The sequence below is a fragment of the Labeo rohita genome, chromosome 16, assembly GCF_022985175.1.
Source record: "Labeo rohita strain BAU-BD-2019 chromosome 16, IGBB_LRoh.1.0, whole genome shotgun sequence".
NCBI lineage: Eukaryota > Metazoa > Chordata > Actinopteri > Cypriniformes > Cyprinidae > Labeo > Labeo rohita.
Window position 1 is genome coordinate 2,080,957 of NC_066884.1, and position 18,347 is coordinate 2,099,303.

Here is an 18,347-nt window from a genome sequence, read left to right on the forward strand (position 1 = left end):
GTAATATGCATCGCTAAGAACTTCATTTGGACAATTTTAAAGGTCATTTTCTCAATATTTTCATTTTTTTGCACCCCCAAATATTGTCGTATGCTAACAAACTATGCATCAATTGAAAGCTTTTTTATTTAGCTTTCAGATGATGTGTAAATCTCAATTTCAAACATTGACCCTTATGACTGGTTTTGTGGTCCAGATTCACATTTATAAAATTAGTAAAAACATGGATATGAAATATTGATTTGACTTTTATTACGCATAAAGGAAGATGAGTGTGAAGTGAAATGAGAAAGTAGAACAGCTAACAATAAGTGGTACCCTCCAGTTATTTCCAGAGCCATTTTCACCTGATTTAACCCATAAAAATTATTTTTTTCTTTATAAATGTATGTTTTTAGATTCTGTGATGCTACATCATATTTTTGATTTGAATAAGGCAAGTTAATTTAGATGTTATCATTTTTAGGTTACATTTTTTTTTCAGTTTGGCACAATGATCGGTTGTACGCTGCGATTGACCAATCAGAAGCAACAGAAGCAGATTTCATCCTGCAGCTGTTCACTATTTTTAGCTCACTGAATCTTTCCTGTTTGCAGATTTTCACTTGAGAACAAAGTGCACTAAACTCATGATTCCCAGTATAGTATGGGACGTGTTTACACAAACTCACTAAACAAAGTTTTGGTTAAAAATAACTTCAACCTGTGCGTGTCTGCATTGATTGTCCTTGAGAGTATTGATGTTGGATGGCCTCGCATAGATATTTCAAGTCACTGCCCTAAAGCTATTTTCATATTACTAATAATCAGCAATGGTATAATGAACAAAACAAATAAATAGAATAAAATAAACAAAGAAAAGATCTGCTGATATCTCTCACCATTTTTTGGTAAGATTTCACCATGGTTCACCATTAATGTGTCCAGATAACAAATATTCAGTATGGCACACAGTTTCTTTGACAAAATGCTTTTATTGCAGTCTACAGTTTACATTTTATTTATATAGTATGATTCATACACAGTGGTCATTCAGAGTGTATCGCATAATAAAGACGAATATAAGTAAATATAAATTCATTATTTGCTCGTAAAGATTACAAAAGCTGCATTTAAGAATGATGCTGAAGATTCATTTTTGTTGCTCACAATTTCATTCAAAACAAAACAGAGACAAATCTTGGATGGTCACACATGGGGAGGGTGGGGGTAAGATGAGACAGCCTTTTTCTTCAGTTTTCCTAATGAAATTTAATTTAAAAGGCAAAACCTGCCACCTGCTGGACGATTCATGCATATTTACCCTAGCAAGTGGTCTAATTGCTATGGGCATTTGGAGCATTTACAGCTTTTCTGTTATATAAAAAATATAATATCCTTTGGTGTTTAATGATTTTGATTTACTAGCTATTAATTTACCTGCTCAATATTACTTTGCAGAATATACGTTTAACTACAGTGGGACAAAAGTACTAAAGACAATAAAAATAATAATAATATTAATAATAATAAATAAATACAATTATTAGACCAGTATTTAAGATTTATATATTTTAATTGCATAGAAAATTTCCATGCATTTGGATTATACAATTTTACAAATGATTTTGATTTACTAGCTATTAATTTACCTGCTCAATATTACTTTGCAGAATATATGTTTAACTACAGTGGGATGAAAGTACAAAACACTCAAAAAAATAAAAAATAAAATAAAATAAAATAAAAAATTATGTATGTAAGATTTAGAAATTTTAATTGCATAGAACATTTCCATGCATTTGGATTATACAGTTTTAACATAAACAAACTAATAAACTTGTGATGTGAAGTGATGCATATTTGTTGGGCATATAGAAATGAAAAAAAAAAAAATCAGATTTTTGTAATAAACTGAATGTGTTTTAAATGCACAGTATATTTATCATTTGGATTATACAATTTTACAAAATTATTTTGATTTACTAGCTATTAATTTACCTGCTCAATATTACTTTGCAGAATATAAGTTTAACGACAGTGGGACAAAAGCACTCAAAAAACATAAAACACTCAAAAAAATAAAAATAAATAAATAAATAAATTAAAATAAAAAACAAATAAATTAAAATAAAAAATTATTAGGCATAGATGTAAGATTTATATATTTTAATTGTACAGAAAAAAAATCTCATGCATTTGGATTATACAATTTTATAAAAGGATTTTGATTTACTAACTATTAATTCACCTCAATATCACTCTGCAGAATATATGTGTACATACAGTGGGCCAAAAGTATTAGACACTCAAAAAAAAAAAAAAAAATAAATAAAATAAAATAAATAAATAAATAAAATTAAATAAATAAAATAAAATAAAAAAAATGATTAGGCAAATATTTATATATTTTAATTGCATAGAAAATTTCCATGCATTTGGAGTATACAATTTTACAAAAGGATTTTGATTTACTAGCTATTACTTTACCTGCTCAATATTACTTTGCAGAATATAGGTTTAACTACAGTGGGACAAAAGTACGAAACACTCAAAAAAATAAAAAATAAAATAAAAAAAAAATAAAAAATTATTATGTCTGTATTTAAGATTTAGACATTTTAATTGCATAGAAAATTTCCATGCATTTGTATTATACAGTTTTAACATAAACTAATAAACTTAAAGTGATACATATTTGATAAATGAAAAAAATTGGATTTCTGTAATAAGCTGAATGTGTTTTAAATGCACAGTATATTTATCATCAATAATTTCAACTTTTCATACATTTCAGCTTGGATATTGCTTGTTTCACAGCAAGCCATGGTTTAACCATGTTCATACTTTTAAATGAATTAATTTAATTTAATTAATTTTCCACAATGAGGCGATGTATGCAGATGTAAGCAACTTGAATAAATGCATTAAAAATAATTATTTAAATAAAATCAAACAGACGCAAATAACAATAAACAAACAATATACCATTATTTTTTTTTCTTTTTGGAGTCTTACCTGTTTCATTTATGCATGACTGACAAATACGCACCACAAAATAGTATAATGCAAATGGACAGAAATTTCATGTGCAATTTAAATACTGATAAAATTATTTTTAGCTTATCAAACAGGCCTAAACAGCACATCAGTTTTATTTGACCTTTATTCGAGTGATATATATATAATTTCTTACATTGCACGCTTTTGAATTCATGCAAAGCACAGTTACAGGTGTGTGTGTTTGTGAGGCAGGTGGCCATGACATCATTGTTTTATTCCTATGGGTGCATTTACACCCACAAAGCATCATGTCTCATAGGCTCAATCAGGTTTGGAAATATGAGATGCCTGATAACTCTAACGTGGGCTTAATATCAGCTCAAACTATAAAGCCGCCAAAGAAGAGCTTCGTATCAGAACTGAATGCAGATAACACCGCAACAACAGCCGTATATTTACTACAATGACACACATTATCAGTCGTCGCCAACACAATGACAACACATGGGAAATGACCCATCAGACCCGCCCTCTTCCCTGCCTTTATACCTCTCAGCCAATCCGCTTCGCCGACACATGCTCACTCTCAGCCAATCAGCGCCGCCGTTACACACGCATCCTCCCCAACAGACCCAAAGAAGCTTAAACAGAGTTAAGATGGCGGCATGTGGATGAGGAGGTTGTATATTTCAGCTCTTCGGTTGCTTTCGGCGAAGAAAACACACATTGTCAAACCTAACCCGTAAAGAAAAGAGAAAAGCCCCCCACAAAATCATTTACCCGGGACCGAGCCCATGACGTCCATTCACTTCGTGGTTCACCCGTTACCCGGGACCGAAGACCAGCTTAATGACAGGTATTTATAAGAAAGAAGCGCTTTGCGATTGGGATTTTCCGTGGATGAGTTGAAGGTTCATTCAGAGATTGTTAAGTAAATATGTGGAGTATTTTGTGCCTCCTGCAGGCGCTCAAGGTTGGACATTTGGGTCTAAAAATAACGAGGCCCGGCTGACTGGAGACACAATGCGGGTTGGGGGATGGGGAGGTGAAAAGAGAGGGAACTGCGATAAATTTATGCTTTTACACATCAAATAAAGACTTTTATCGTAAATGTACGATTGATTTATTATATTTAACTCGTGTTTTTTATGATACGCCGAATGAACGCGAAGAGATTTGCTGAATAAAAATCCCCTCAGGTTAGCCGGTTAGCCGTTAGCACTATGCGCGCTTCTCCGTTTAATTAATTTATCCTCATAAAGTTGGTGGAAATCACATCACAACTAGTGTAAAATGTGTTTTAACGTTTGGCCTTTTGGTTTGTGTCACATCCGGGTTTGAACAATTAGTTTTAACAGTTGTCTATAAACGCGAAGACGCGATGTTTTGAACTAAAGATGATTAAGATAAAAAATTGCAGTGTTTTGAGTTTAACGTCATTCTTTCGTAGATCTTGAGGACTGAGTGCTTGTTCATTTCTTTTTTCGTGCCATGTAAAAAAGCTGTAACGTTGGTTACAACCATAGTCTCTATCAGTGACGTTAACGTTACATTTCTTGAAATGTTATAAACAAAAATAGTTACAAACTGAATTTAACGTTAGTCAACTTGACTAGTCAGAATGAATACAGATAGTTGGTGATGGAGGTGGTTGTTATGTCTGGTGACAGCTGCATGAGGAATCCATGGCCGGTAACATTGAAAGCATCCTTGGACAAAATGGGTGTCTCATTGCCTTCTCCTGGTGTTTATGGATGTTTTAAAACTGTGTGTTGGGTTTTTCCCACTGTATGCTTGCAAACCTACCATTTAAATGTACCAAAATTTCTTAAAATGTTTTTGTCATCAGTTTTGTGATTTTTATATAGCCTAACACCAGGATAACCATCAATGAAATTCATCAAAGAAAGGTTGCCAGATAAATTATCCCAAAGTTGTAAATGTTTTTTTTTTCTCCTTTTCTCTCTTTTTCTCAAGTTTATTATAAACAATAAATATATATGCACTGTATGTATTATGAGTACTTAATACTAATATGCTAATATGCAAATCTTTGGCTTTTTAAATAGTTACACATTTTAATTTTTTGTTTTCGGATGTGTCTGATGTTTCATATAAAATGTTTTATATAATAATTGAACATTTTATGGATTATTATGAAGATGACCTTTATTTGGCATGTAAATTGCCCCTATGCTAACATGGCATTAAAACAAATGATAAACAAACTAATGCTTAATATTAAAATCCAGTGTTTCCCAATCAAATTTTGTAATACTATGGCAAGTGGACCTGAGAAAATGTTGTGCATTTTTGTTTATTACATTAATTTAGTGTGTTTTGAGAGATCAAAAGTATATTTATATAAAGTGTTTATGTAAATGTATAATTGCATTAGTCATTAATGATTCTGAATTGATAAGTATATTAACTATTTGTTATTGTTATTTTTTTCAGTCCTTTTTTTTAACTTCTGTAAAAACATGTTTTTAAACAAGTGTCTTGTTACAAGTCTAGTGAAATGGCTTGATCTATCCACAAAAATGTTGGAAATTCTGTGCATTTGTAACAGCTGCACATTTCGTTTCTAAATGCATTTTAAACTTGCAGTGAATGTAGAGATCAAGTTTGCTGCATTTACTGTGAACCAAGACCTGATCACGAGCTGTTTGTGTAAAAACGGTGCCATGCTTTGCTTTAAAAACAGCAGTGCAAAAGACTGCATAATTCTAACGCAGCCTTTTATTTGGATAAGTGCGCAAAGCCATTTTGCACTTTGGATTTTAGTTCAATTGACAGATGCTTTGCACGCTAAAAAAATGTAAGAACTTTTATATTATTAATAGAAGTGTAAAAATATTTTTGGTTCTGAAACTGGCAGAACAGATAAGACTGTGGCAGGCTGTGAGTGTGAGTGAAGTGAGTGTCAGAAGTAGAGTAATGGAGTATGCAGTGGTGTAATTATATTTTTTAGTGCCGTTCTGTATAGGAAATGATGCCGTTTAGGCAATTGGTAGTGTAGATAATAAAGAACCATAAGCCATTTAATTAATGCATGGAAATGTTACATTATAAAGTGTTTCAGGTGATCATTTCCAACAAAATAAAATGCATGCATTGGATCAAGACTAAATGCAATTTTGAGCCATTTTGTTTGTACGCTTAGTGTCCTACATGTTATCAGGTTCTTGGTTTTTTCGCTACTATGGGTAGGTTGTCCTGTGCATTGCTATCTGTCATCCTCAAGCCGGATGTATACTTGCACTAGTCATTAACGTTTTACTGTGCGCATGGAGACCTCCATCCTTCATTGTCCACTGATGTGTCCTGCAATAATGAGCCGTGACTTGAAGGCTTTTCTGCTGTGCTGCGCTGACAGGAAGCGAGGGACCTTTCTGCACACGTGTCCCCTTCATGCTAGATTCAGCATGATCTCAATAGCTAAGACTGCTGCTGTGCAGGGATATTCACTGTGAACACTGCAGTGTGATGTCGCTGATCTTGGGCTTTTTAGTCTGTGTTAGAAAGTACATGCATTGAAAAGCTTGCGCATGCATGTGTATTGCTTTGGTAATATTACTTTAAAATAAGTGCTTTAAGACACATTTTCGACAGCGGTTCCCCGCTGGTATAATATGCTGTGCCATGCATTATGGTATTGTGGGAGAATTTATTTACGATATTTTTGGTTTCTTTTTAAAGTACTTGGATGAAGGTTTTTGCAGGAGCTGCTTTCAGGACTTTACTCGTTTTCATATGGAATTGATCTACAGAGGTCGTTTACAAAGAATAGCTGCTCAGTGGTTCAGGATTGATTGTATGAAATGAGAGAATCTGAAGATTTTAATGATAAGTTTAGATGATTGAATGTAATCATTTTGAAAATGACTTATTGTTTGTTAACATCACGGTGTTTAGAAGTTGTCTCCATCGGTTTTCATTGTTCAGATGATGCTGTAGGCATGTTGCTGCGCTAGTGTGCCAAGTATGCCAAGCAAAACATTGGCTCTGTTCCAAAACCAAGTGAGCTGCCTACTAAGGGAGCGTCCTTACCTCACTTATGTGGAATGCACTACATAGGCAGCAACCTCATTTAAATCATATAAATGCTCTAAACACAAAGTGTATAAAATGCTGCCTATGTAGGGAGCACACTAGGTTTTGGTATGCAGCCATTTTGACAGTTTTACAGCTGGTTTATGACACACTTTTTGTCCAAGAAGAGCTTAAAGGACTAAAGTTGGCCAACATCTGAGAGAAATCTTTTTTCCTCAGCCAATTTGGACCCGTTTGCATGCTGCCCTAGGCAAACATCTTGCTTCATATGTCTGCTGTGCATCTGCATTACTCATATGAAAGCTACAGCACACATTGCTGCCTTCCAAGTGTGTTCATTGTCCCCAGTGCACTCATACCCATAGTTTCTTGGTGGAAATTGTATGCATTTGTTTTTATGTCTAACTGTTTGGCCTGAAAATCTCTTTATTTTCATACCCAGTCGTTGGTTTTAGCTGTTATCTCGTGGCATGGAATAATGAAATCATTTATAATAGAGAGAAGACTTCCAGCAGAGCCTTTGTTCATTTGTTTTTTTCCCTTTCATTATTGCGGCTCATACCACATCTTATTTTATTACCAGAGTTTTATGTTTGTTGTAACTTTCTCTTCCAATGCATGATTATTCATAGCGGATGTATTGTTTGAGATTTCTACTGACCTTTGTATAAATGCGCTCTGTTTGAAAGGCCATTTAGCTATTTCAAGGAATCACAAATCAACGTTAATCGGATTTTGCAAATAACAACTCACTTAATTCACTTGCTGATAAATTGTAAAATCAATATAGTGAGTGAAAACATTACAAATCTTTGCATGTTTAGTACAAATGTTTGATGACTTAGGAGTTATTTGTTTGTGAGCTGAAAACTAGGCCTCCAGGTTTATTTAAACATCATGCATTCCATTTTTGAAATTGCATTTTCCAAATGCATTATGCATTTGTATATTAAACTAATATTTAAGCATGGCAGGAATCAGCGCGGAATGCCCAGAATAAAGTGGAGGGTAAAATGACCCACAAGGCCACTTAGCTTCCTCTGCCCATGAGGCATGATCTGTTCCTCAGTTTTCCTTCCGCCTCCTACAGTCAAACCGTAATAGTCATTCTCTCTCGTTTTCGCACTACCAAGGTTTTGGCCAGTTTTGGTTTAGACATGTTGGCTGTTGCTCAAGCCAACATAAATGATTGTGCTCTATATTCAGCTTTGGCTTTGATAATGTGACGGGAACAGTGTTATTCTAAGCATTGTATAATCCTATTTTCTGTGGACATTGAGTCAGTTTTATAAGCCCAGTGCATCACAAATCTTTGATGTTTCTTACAGACTCCGTGAAGTGTCAGAGAAGCTCAACAAATACAACTGTAACAGGTATGTTTTACCAAGTATTTACATTTTAAGCCAGTGGTTTTAGAATTCTTTCCACATCAATGAAGTATTGAGTTTTGTGAAAACACTGGGCTAACGTTTCTCTGTCCACACGGCAGTCATCCACACCTTATTCCATTGGAGCAGGCCAAACTTAAGCAGTGTGTGGTTGGACCAAATCATGCTGGATTTCTCCTTGAGGTAACATTTATTATGCAGCACTGTTACTTTATATCACGCATTGCTTTAAGCCTTTTCATAGACCTAAAGATTTAGTTTTTTCATGTGGATCATTGTATTTTACATGACATGAATATTGCTCATCTTGTTGTAAACCAGTATGCTGGTTTTTGCTCTTATTAAATACACTTGCATTTGGCAGACCTTTTTATCCAAAGTGACTTGTATTGATTTTGGTGTAATTTCCATTAACACTGAGTCACAGTGACTCTTTCTTAAGTGTCAGAAGGACCTTTTTGGCCTTTTTGAAGTTTATCAGGTCACTATGAACTGTTATACTGGTATATAAAAGAGCAATGCACATTTCTTCACCAATTCTGCTTTTGGGTTGCATTAAAGAAAATAAAAAACAAATATGGGATTGGACCGACACAAGGATAGTGCTTTTTAGAGAAGTTTCTTCTGCTCACCAAACCTGCATATATTTGATCCAAAGTACATTTTATTTAAAATAACTGTGTTCTATTTGAATATATTTTAAAATGTAGTTTATCCCTGTGATTCAAAGCTGAATTTTTAGCATCATTAGTCCAGTCACATGATCCTTCAGAAATCATTCTAATATTCTGATTTGCTGCACAAAAATTATTATTATTATTATTATTATTATTATTATTACAGCTTTTATTTGAAATTGAAGTCTTTTGTGACATTATAAATGTCTTTATCATTACTTTTGATGAATTTAAAGCAATTTCTCCCCCCCCAAAAAAAAAAGAAATTATAGTGACTCCAAGCTTTTGAATGGTATAATCTTTTACAAAAGATTTTTATTTCAGATAAATGCTGAACTTTGGGTCTTTCTATTCATCAAAGAGTCCTGATAATGCACTCAACTGTTTTAAATATTGATAATAATAATTAAAAATGTTTCTTGAACAGCAAGTCAGCATATTAGAAGGTTTTCTGAAGGATCATGTGACACTGAAGACTGGAGTCTGGAGAAAATTTAGCTTTGACCACAGGAATAAATTACATTTTAAAATATATTCAAATAGAAAACACTATTTTAAATAGTAAAAATGTTTCAGAATTTTACTGTTTTTGCTGTACTTTGGAAAGAAGAGACTTTAAAAAAAAATCTTACTGTTCAAAAACTTTTGACTGGTAGTGTGTTTAATGACTTTATTTTGTCTGATGAGCACAGAGCAGTGCACAAAATGATATTCCCTTTTGTTTCAGGATGGACGTATCTGCAGGATAAGCTTTGCCGTCCAGCCTGACCGACTGGAGCTCGGCAAGCCTGATGGCAATGATGGGTGAGAAATTAATACCGCTGTTAGATGCATGGAAAATGCATGTTTGAGCTGGCATGCAAAATAACTGTCCTTTCTGGTTATGATTGCTGTGGGTTTGTCTGTTAAGTTTCTTAATTCTGTTTTAAATGCATTGACTTTTCACCGGTAAAACCTACCATATATGTTTACATTACGGGTGTGTTGTGGGCTTTGGCGTGAAGACATACTGACCTTTTTTTATGATGTTAGTGTAGCATGAATGCACTCAAATATGAACGCTATATATGATGCAGTAATTCGCCTTATATTTGCATGGAGGAAATGCACTTGTATTATATTCTTAGTGATGAAAGGAAGGGAGTTTTGTGAAGTAGTTCAGATGGGAGCAACTTAGTCTGAATCTACAGGCTTCAGAGCATTTAATGAAGGTGTGGCCAGCTTTTGTTTTTCTGGTTTCATCAGCAGTGTTGTTTTAATACTGAAATGTAGAAAAACAAATACATATGCAAGCATGTTACAACATTAGCTTAAATGAATTAAAGAGATTTATGAAAATAGGTTTTAGAAATTAAAACCTCCGGAGTCTGAATAGAGCGTTTATTGAAACTAAACTGCAGAAACGATTCATTATGACCGCTTTGCTGTCCGCTGCGCATTGCAGTGATTTGTTTGTGCATTTTGCTTGAACTGAGCAGGTGGACTAGTGCTTCTTTTCGTGTTGTTTTTGGGATCAAAAACCATGTCACAACAGTGCGAATCTCTATTGCAATCTACAGTGTTTGTATATGACTAAAATATTTAGCGGGCATGATGGCACATGATTTAGGGGAAATCCTTAGCAGTTCCCTGTCAGCCTTTCCTACAGCTCTTGCCTGAGGAATGAGCTGCAGTCAGTTCTGATTCCCAAGGGTGTTGCCATGTTAGTCGCCCCACGGTACGAGAGGCCGATTGGCTCGTAGGCCTGGGCTCTCCAGGCTCTGTGATGGTCCCACATGTTGGGACTATAGGTTTGTAACTGATCTCCCATCTTTTGTTTCCAGTTCAAAGTTGAGCAGTGTCTCAGGGGCAGGAAGGAGCTCCAGGCCAGGCAGGACTAGTGATCCGCCCTGGTTCCTGTCTGGTTCTGACACACTGGGCAGACTGGCAGGCAACACCCTTGGGTAAGTTGTGGCAGGGCTATCAGAAATGCAGCCATCAGGTAACGTTGCCAGGCACGCATGCAGTGCTGCCTTTGGTTATAAGAAACCTTTTTAAAAATGATTTTGCTGTTTTGTTTGCATGCAATAAAATCCCCAAACATTCCCAGAAAATATTCACACCGCAAACCCATTTCCAAAAATATTTATTTTATGTGTGAGATGCTTGGCTACTAAGAAGAAATTCAAACTCACATTCCATGTCTTTCTAAAGTGTGCTTGTTAGAACTGTGCAATACATCAAAAAAAAAAATATATATATTTATATAACCAATATTTTTCAACTTTTTGATGAGGTTCATTGTATTATTATTAGTCTAATAGTATGTAATACACACACAAAGAAATCTCAGTGAAAAATAGTTAGCCATTTTAAACGCAAATATATTATATATTTTTATCACCTGTTTAGCTTTAAATAGATTACAGATATTTTATATGAAATACATTGTACATAAAATAAATTACTAAAGTTAAAATGAATAATTTACTCCAATTAATACATCTAATTTAAATTAAATTAATTAAATATATATTTATATTATTCGTTTTGGCTTTAAATTTTAATAAAATTAAATGTTTAATAAAAAATACATTGTACATAAAATAAATTACTAAAATTAAAATAGATGAATTACTAAAATTAATACATTTAATTTAAATTACATAAATGATGTATTTATATAAGCCATTTTAGCTTTAGATTAAAAATGTTTAATATAAAGTACATTGTAAATAAAATAAATCATTCAAATTAAAACAAATTACTAAAATTAATAAATTGAATTTAAAAATTATAAATTAAATATATATTTATATTAGCCATTTTAGCTTTAAATGGATTAAAATGTTTAGTATAAAATACACTGTACATAAATAAATGACTAAAATTAAAATAAATTAATTACTAAAATTGTGTGTGTGTGTATATGTATACACTATAAATATATATATCTATAAATAAACAATTATGTTAAACCGTATTTATCATACAAAAACTTTATTAAAACTTTCAAAAGGATGAATGAATAATAAATAGTGACCATGCAAATGAGCTGTTAAGTCAGTTTTAAACTAATTCACACAATTATTAACACTTTTTTTTTTTTTTTTTTTTTTTTTTTTTTTTAATTATACATTTAAGTGTAAATCTGAGACATTTTTAAAACATTTGTTTTATTCTCTCATATTCACAAGACAAACAATGTGAAGTGAAGAAATTGTCTGTTAGAGTTAATTATCAGCTGCGGAGAGGATCTTGTTAGCTGTATACTGATCCTGATTGTTGGTGTGTTTGACAGGAGCCGCTGGAGTTCAGGAGTAAATGGTGGCGGCAGTGGAGGCGGAGGCAGCAGCGGCGGAGGCGCAGGAGGAGGCAGCGGGAGCGGAGGGGGCGGTGGAGGAGGCGCTGGAGGAGGAGGATCTTCAGGCCGGTCCTCCACAGCAGCCCGTGATTCACGCAGACAGACCCGCGTGATCCGCACTGGCAGAGATCGAGGCTCCGGCCTGCTGGGCAGTCAGCCACAGCCTGTAATTCCAGCCTCCGTCATCCCAGAGGAGCTCATCTCTCAGGTAACACTCACTTCAGGGGCCTGTTCCACATTCCTGACTTTTACTGTTTTAGTTGGATGTGCTTGCTGCAGGTCTGCTTAATAAGTTAAATGCAATGTTTGTGTATATTACTCAACTTTTAACATAACAGACATTCATTCTCTACTGAGAAAATCATAGTATATTAAGTTTTATACATGGAGTTAGACTGAAATAATAAAATAAAAAAGCTGAAGTAATTATGACCATTTAGCAATACAACTCAGGCCACAACTAGCAATTATTTTGATTAATTAAAATTTTATTGCATGCATTATGTTCTTAACAAATATAAATGCATGCAAATCATTGGGTGTGTAATGGATGAAATATAAATACAATATTAAATAATACAATATAATAATACGTGTATAATATTAAAAAATACAATGCATCAAGCCAATTCTATTGAAAAATATTTAACTAATATAAATGCATGTTGAATATTAAGTGTAAAGATTTGAAATGAAACATGAATGTAGCATTTCAAATATTGTATTTATTAATTTTTTTTTATCATTAATTTTGGGGTCACATGTGACATGTTAATTTCGAAACTCGATTTGTTTTGCTTTCCCAACCAGGCCCAGGTGGTTCTTCAGGGAAAGTCCAGGAGTGTCATCATTCGAGAGCTGCAGCGCACAAACCTTGACGTGAACTTGGCTGTAAACAACCTTCTGAGCAGAGATGATGAGGATGGCGATGATGGAGACGACACGGCCAGCGAGTCCTACTTACCTGGAGGTAAACAGGCATAGAAGATGGGTCCAGGGCTCTACGCTTGCTTTTCTTTCTAGGAGCACAGTCAAAATTTTCCTTTAGAAGGAGCACCTTCTAATCAATAATCAAAAAATCTAATCACAAATTAGCCTTCCCATTACAAGGTGATATTTGACTCCTTAAAGTGATTCACAGGGGAATTTTGGTTTTACCTCTGTAATGGCATTTTTCTAACTTTGTTAAAAGTATGTCATCTTTTATGTCAAATGTTAAAAATGTATATAGATGTTATAAGCTTTTAAAAAGTTCTAATTAAGAATAAGTTAACAATCAAATGAAATCAGTATTAACAAAATTAATTTGTACTACAAAGGTGGCCCAGAAAAACACAAGGTGGCTTTTCAGATGTTTAATGAGGCTCAGAGGTGGCATGAATGCAGTCAAATTCATAAATTCATGTTGAGATTAATGTTTTAAACACAAAATTTTGGATATAGAAATATTAAATGATTTAAATAACTGAAAAGATACTTCAAAAATAAAACTCAAACTGCCAGTAGGTGGCGGCAAGTCACTGATTTAATTACTGAATCATTCATTCATTTGATTTGTTCGAACGGCTGATTCATTCGGAAATAGAGCAAGTGACTGTTTTTGTGAATGGGAAATTATATCATTGACTCACTAGATTTAAAAATGCACGTTCATTCATAAATCATTAATGGAGATGCGCAAGCTGTGACTTGTTTCAAACTATTTTTGATGACGAAATAGAGCAAAATCAGGCAATCGTGTTATAGTCAGACTGTGTAAGTCACTTAATATTAACTTTGTTTATTTAACTGTTGTATTAAATCAATATCTCATTTACAATCTCCCTTAAAAATCATTAAAAGCTGTTACTCATCTTAGTTCATCGCAGTCTCACAAAGTTCCATTATAATCAACGAAGCTCTCTGCACTGCACAATCAATCTCTTATTTACACACTCTCTACACTTTGTTTATGAAAGGATTTGTGAGATATGTCTGTTACATTCCTTAACGCTGCAAAAACACGTAGAAACCTTTGAAGTTCCCCTCAGCGCAAACACAAATATGCTAATCTGGTCAGTCGCACTAGTGCTCCTAAATATTTTTTCATAGTCGCACGCAGTAGTTTTCTGAAATGGTCGTACTGAAGATCCCTGGGGTCACGGTTATGACACTTAAGACCGTGACAATTTAACAATTTTCTGACAATGCCTTTTATATTTTCCACAGAAGACTTGATGTCACTGCTAGACGCGGACATTCACTCCGCTCACCCCAGCGTGATCATTGATGCGGACGCCATGTTCTCTGAGGACATCAGCTACTTCGGCTACCCCTCTTTCCGACGCTCTTCCTTATCTCGTCTCGGCTCCTCGCGAGGTAAAGGCCACGACACAGTCATGCTTGCATTCACTCAGTCTCATGAAGCCATTCAGTAAGATTTGTGGAAATGCTTGTGCCACAACCACTGCGTTCATCGTTAACGCTGTATTTTTAATATAAAAAGTGACAACTCGCAACACATTCATGCAGATGTGAAATATGAGGAAGATGCTATTGATTTAGTTTGATGTGGTCAAACAAAAAGACTGATTTACATTGAGACACTTTAAAGCAAAACTAGTTTTAATATTAGTTCAAATTTGATTGGAATCAAATGAGTTCTATATTAATACATGAGGTTACAAAGTTGCTAAGCAACTGAAAATTACAGAACAATGTTTAAAAGCAAGTTTGAGCCCTGCGGTGCAAACAACGCAGACCAGAATTATACTTTACCAAATTACATGTTCATAAATCAGCATCTGTGAACCGATATCAAATCCTTCAAGACGTCTTGCTGCATGTATGTGTTGTGTGTGAGTGTCTGTGCTTTGAGAGCGTGTCCAGTTGTCCTGCATGGTCATAGTCGTCGTTTCCCCTAGTGAGCCCTCTGCGAAAGGCCCTGCAGTGCAGACAGTTACCCATAAGACCCTGCAGTTTATACCCGAATAGCTCAGCTAATGCTGGACACCCGTGTTAACAAGATGTTTCCGCTGCTAATGCGACCCACCAACTGACAAAGCCAGCTTGTGCAGCGTCCGAATGCTTTTAATAAAATATGGATCATTACCTAAACGGTCATGGATCCTTTTCACTCGCAGTGTCGTGTTTGCGACATAACGGTCAGTTGTTTTTGGTGGTTGGTGTCACAGAAGTACAGAAGAATTAGACTCTTATTAATTGTAATTTGTATGAAATCTCACTATTCCAAGGGTCTTTCCCAGAGAGTGGCTTACTGTTATCCCACTGGTGTGACCCTATTGCATACCAGTTCTCCTTCTCCCCCTAGAGCGAGACTCGGAACTGCTCCGCGAGCGCGAGTCGGTCCTGAGGCTGCGCGAGAGGAGGTGGCTGGATGGAGCCTCCTTCGATGCGGAGCGTGGCTCCACCAGCCGCGAGGGAGAGCCCAGCCTTGACAAGAAGAGCGTGCCTCTGCAGAGCCCCGTCACTCTGGGCGAAGAGCTCCAGTGGTGGCCTGATAAGGTGGGCCTTTAAGCCTTCAGTGTCCTAGATTGGGAGGTGACTTACTTCTGTGGTGCATTTTAATATTTAAAGCCATAGTACACCCCAAAATGCACATTCTGTTGACATTTTGTTTCTTTATTCTGGAAATATAAAAAGATATTTTGTAAAATGTTGATAACCAAACAGTCAATTTAAGTTGCCATTGACTGCCATTATATGAACAAGTTTACAGGAACTGAAACTGTTTGGTTACAAACATTTTTTCAAAATGCCTTCTATTAAGTTCTGCAGAAGCAAGCAATGCATTTTTGGGTGGACTGTTCTTTTAAGGGTCAATGATGATAAACATGTTTTCAGTTTCTGCATTTATGTAGTTTTGCATAATATTTCTTTGAAAGTAGCGGAGCGGTTTTGCTGTCAGCTTTTTGCAAAAATGGTCAGTCACTGTGATGTTTGCAACATCCATTTTGTTGTAATGTGACAACCCATTTGTGACCCTGGACCACAAAACCAGTCTCAAGTCGCTGGGGTATATTTGTAGCAATAGCCAAAAATACATTGTATGGGTTAAAATTATAGATTTTTCTTTTATGCCAAAAATCATTAGGAAATTAAGTAAAGATCATGTTCCATGAAGATATTTTGTGCATTTCCTACTGTAAATATATCAAAACTTAATTTTTGATTAGTAATTTACATTGCAAAGAAGTTAATTTGGACAACTTCAAAGGCGATTTTTCCCAATATTTAGATTTTTTTGCAACCTCAGATTCCATATACTGAAATAGTTGTCTCTCAGCCAAACACTTTTCTATCCTAACAAACCATACACTGATGGAAAGCTTATTTGTTCAGCTTTCAGATGATGTATAAAGCTCAATTTCGGAAAATTGACACTTATGACTGGTTTTGTGGTCCAGGGTCACATTTAGGTTCTCAACTTGATGTCAAGGAAAAGTTTTATTTCTATTTCTTATATTTTTTTAAACATTGTATTAATGGACTTTTTATGACTTTACAAGCCTAATTCAGTTAAATTGTGTAACTTGTTCATTTTTGTATCAGATTATTTTAATTTTAAAACAATGATGTATACTTTCCATTTGTATTAATATAAAATATTTAGTTCATTCATTTTAAAATTAGTTTTTTTTCTCTTAATATAGTTTTTAGATTATTTTAATTGTAAAACTATGGTTAGGCTTTTAATTAGAATTTTATTTATATTTTCTATTTTTATTTATATACAATTTTTAGGAAATTAATTTAAAAATTTAAAAATGTCATTTCTATATTTTTTCTTTTTACAGTTATCAGATTATTTTCAAAACATAATTAGGCTTTTAATATTTAGGTTTTTTTTATATTTTCAATTTTATTGATAGAAAATATTTAGTAAATTAATTTTAAAATTAGAAAATTTGTTTTGTAATTTCTATCAATTTATGTAGTTATCAGATTATTTAATTTTTCAATATTGAGAATGTTTGTATTTTTACCGTTTTTATTTATATAAAATATTTAGTACATTAATTTAAAGTTTATAGGATTTTTAGTATAGTTTTACAGGTTTTATTTATTTTAAGTTTTAGTTATTTTAATATTTCACGTTAAATGAAATAATAATAATAAAAAAAACAGTAATCTTGTCTTGGCTGCTAGCTGAAGTAAAGTAACCAAGTTTTTTATTAACCAAGGTTTTATTTATGTAATGTTCATTAACAGTAATAACCCTGATTTTTAGAGCCATGCAAGCAAACTTTTAAATTAGTTTCTAAGAACTTGGCGTGAGTTTTTTTTTTTTTTTTTTTTTTTTTTTTAAACTAGATTCATTAAAAAGTTATTTTAATCTTACACATCCTTATTGGACTCTTTGCTTTAATGGCCAGTCTGTTTGGATTAAACTTTAGGTTATTATTCTCTAATTTCCTTGGATTTATTTAGTTAAGTTATATTTCATTTGTATAGTTGCTGAGTTGCTATATAACTTTGGTTGTGTAATCCTTTAGGATTATGTAACAAAGTTTGTCAGCATCGGGGCTTTGTACTCCGAGATGGTTGCCGTCAGTACCAAAGGTGAACTGTACCAGTGGAAGTGGAATGAGCCTGAACCTTACAGAAACGCACAAGTAAGCTTTGCAGCACACATCGTACAGGGAATTGCTGTCATTTGTAAATTATATATATTAAATCTTATAAATCTCTCTTGTAGAATCCTTCTATACATCACCCTCGTGTCCCTTTCCTGGGCTTGACCAATGAAAAGATCACCCACCTGTCTGCCAACAGTATCCGAGCCACTGTAGCCACTGAAAGTAACAAGGTAAGAAGACGTTTTATTTATGTACATGAGAGTGGGTGAGAGGGAAATAATAGAGCAGGTGTGGGCGGCTACAGAAAGATCAGCGACGCATA

General features: G+C 34.0%; 1 protein-coding gene across 1 annotated transcript in view; it reads left to right on the forward strand.

Moving 5' to 3' along the window:
- The first annotated feature begins 3,600 nt into the window (after positions 1-3,600).
- ubr5 (ubiquitin protein ligase E3 component n-recognin 5) overlaps positions 3,601-18,347 on the forward strand; it is a 46,687-nt gene continuing 31,940 nt past the window's right edge. Inside the window, 11 exon segments of the mRNA XM_051130986.1 lie at positions 3,601-3,838; positions 8,367-8,411; positions 8,528-8,609; positions 9,831-9,907; positions 10,927-11,046; positions 12,384-12,654; positions 13,257-13,416; positions 14,655-14,804; positions 15,739-15,950; positions 17,942-18,061; positions 18,145-18,255. Coding sequence (XP_050986943.1) covers positions 3,777-3,838; positions 8,367-8,411; positions 8,528-8,609; positions 9,831-9,907; positions 10,927-11,046; positions 12,384-12,654; positions 13,257-13,416; positions 14,655-14,804; positions 15,739-15,950; positions 17,942-18,061; positions 18,145-18,255 — 1,410 coding nt within the window. The 5' untranslated portion in view covers positions 3,601-3,776.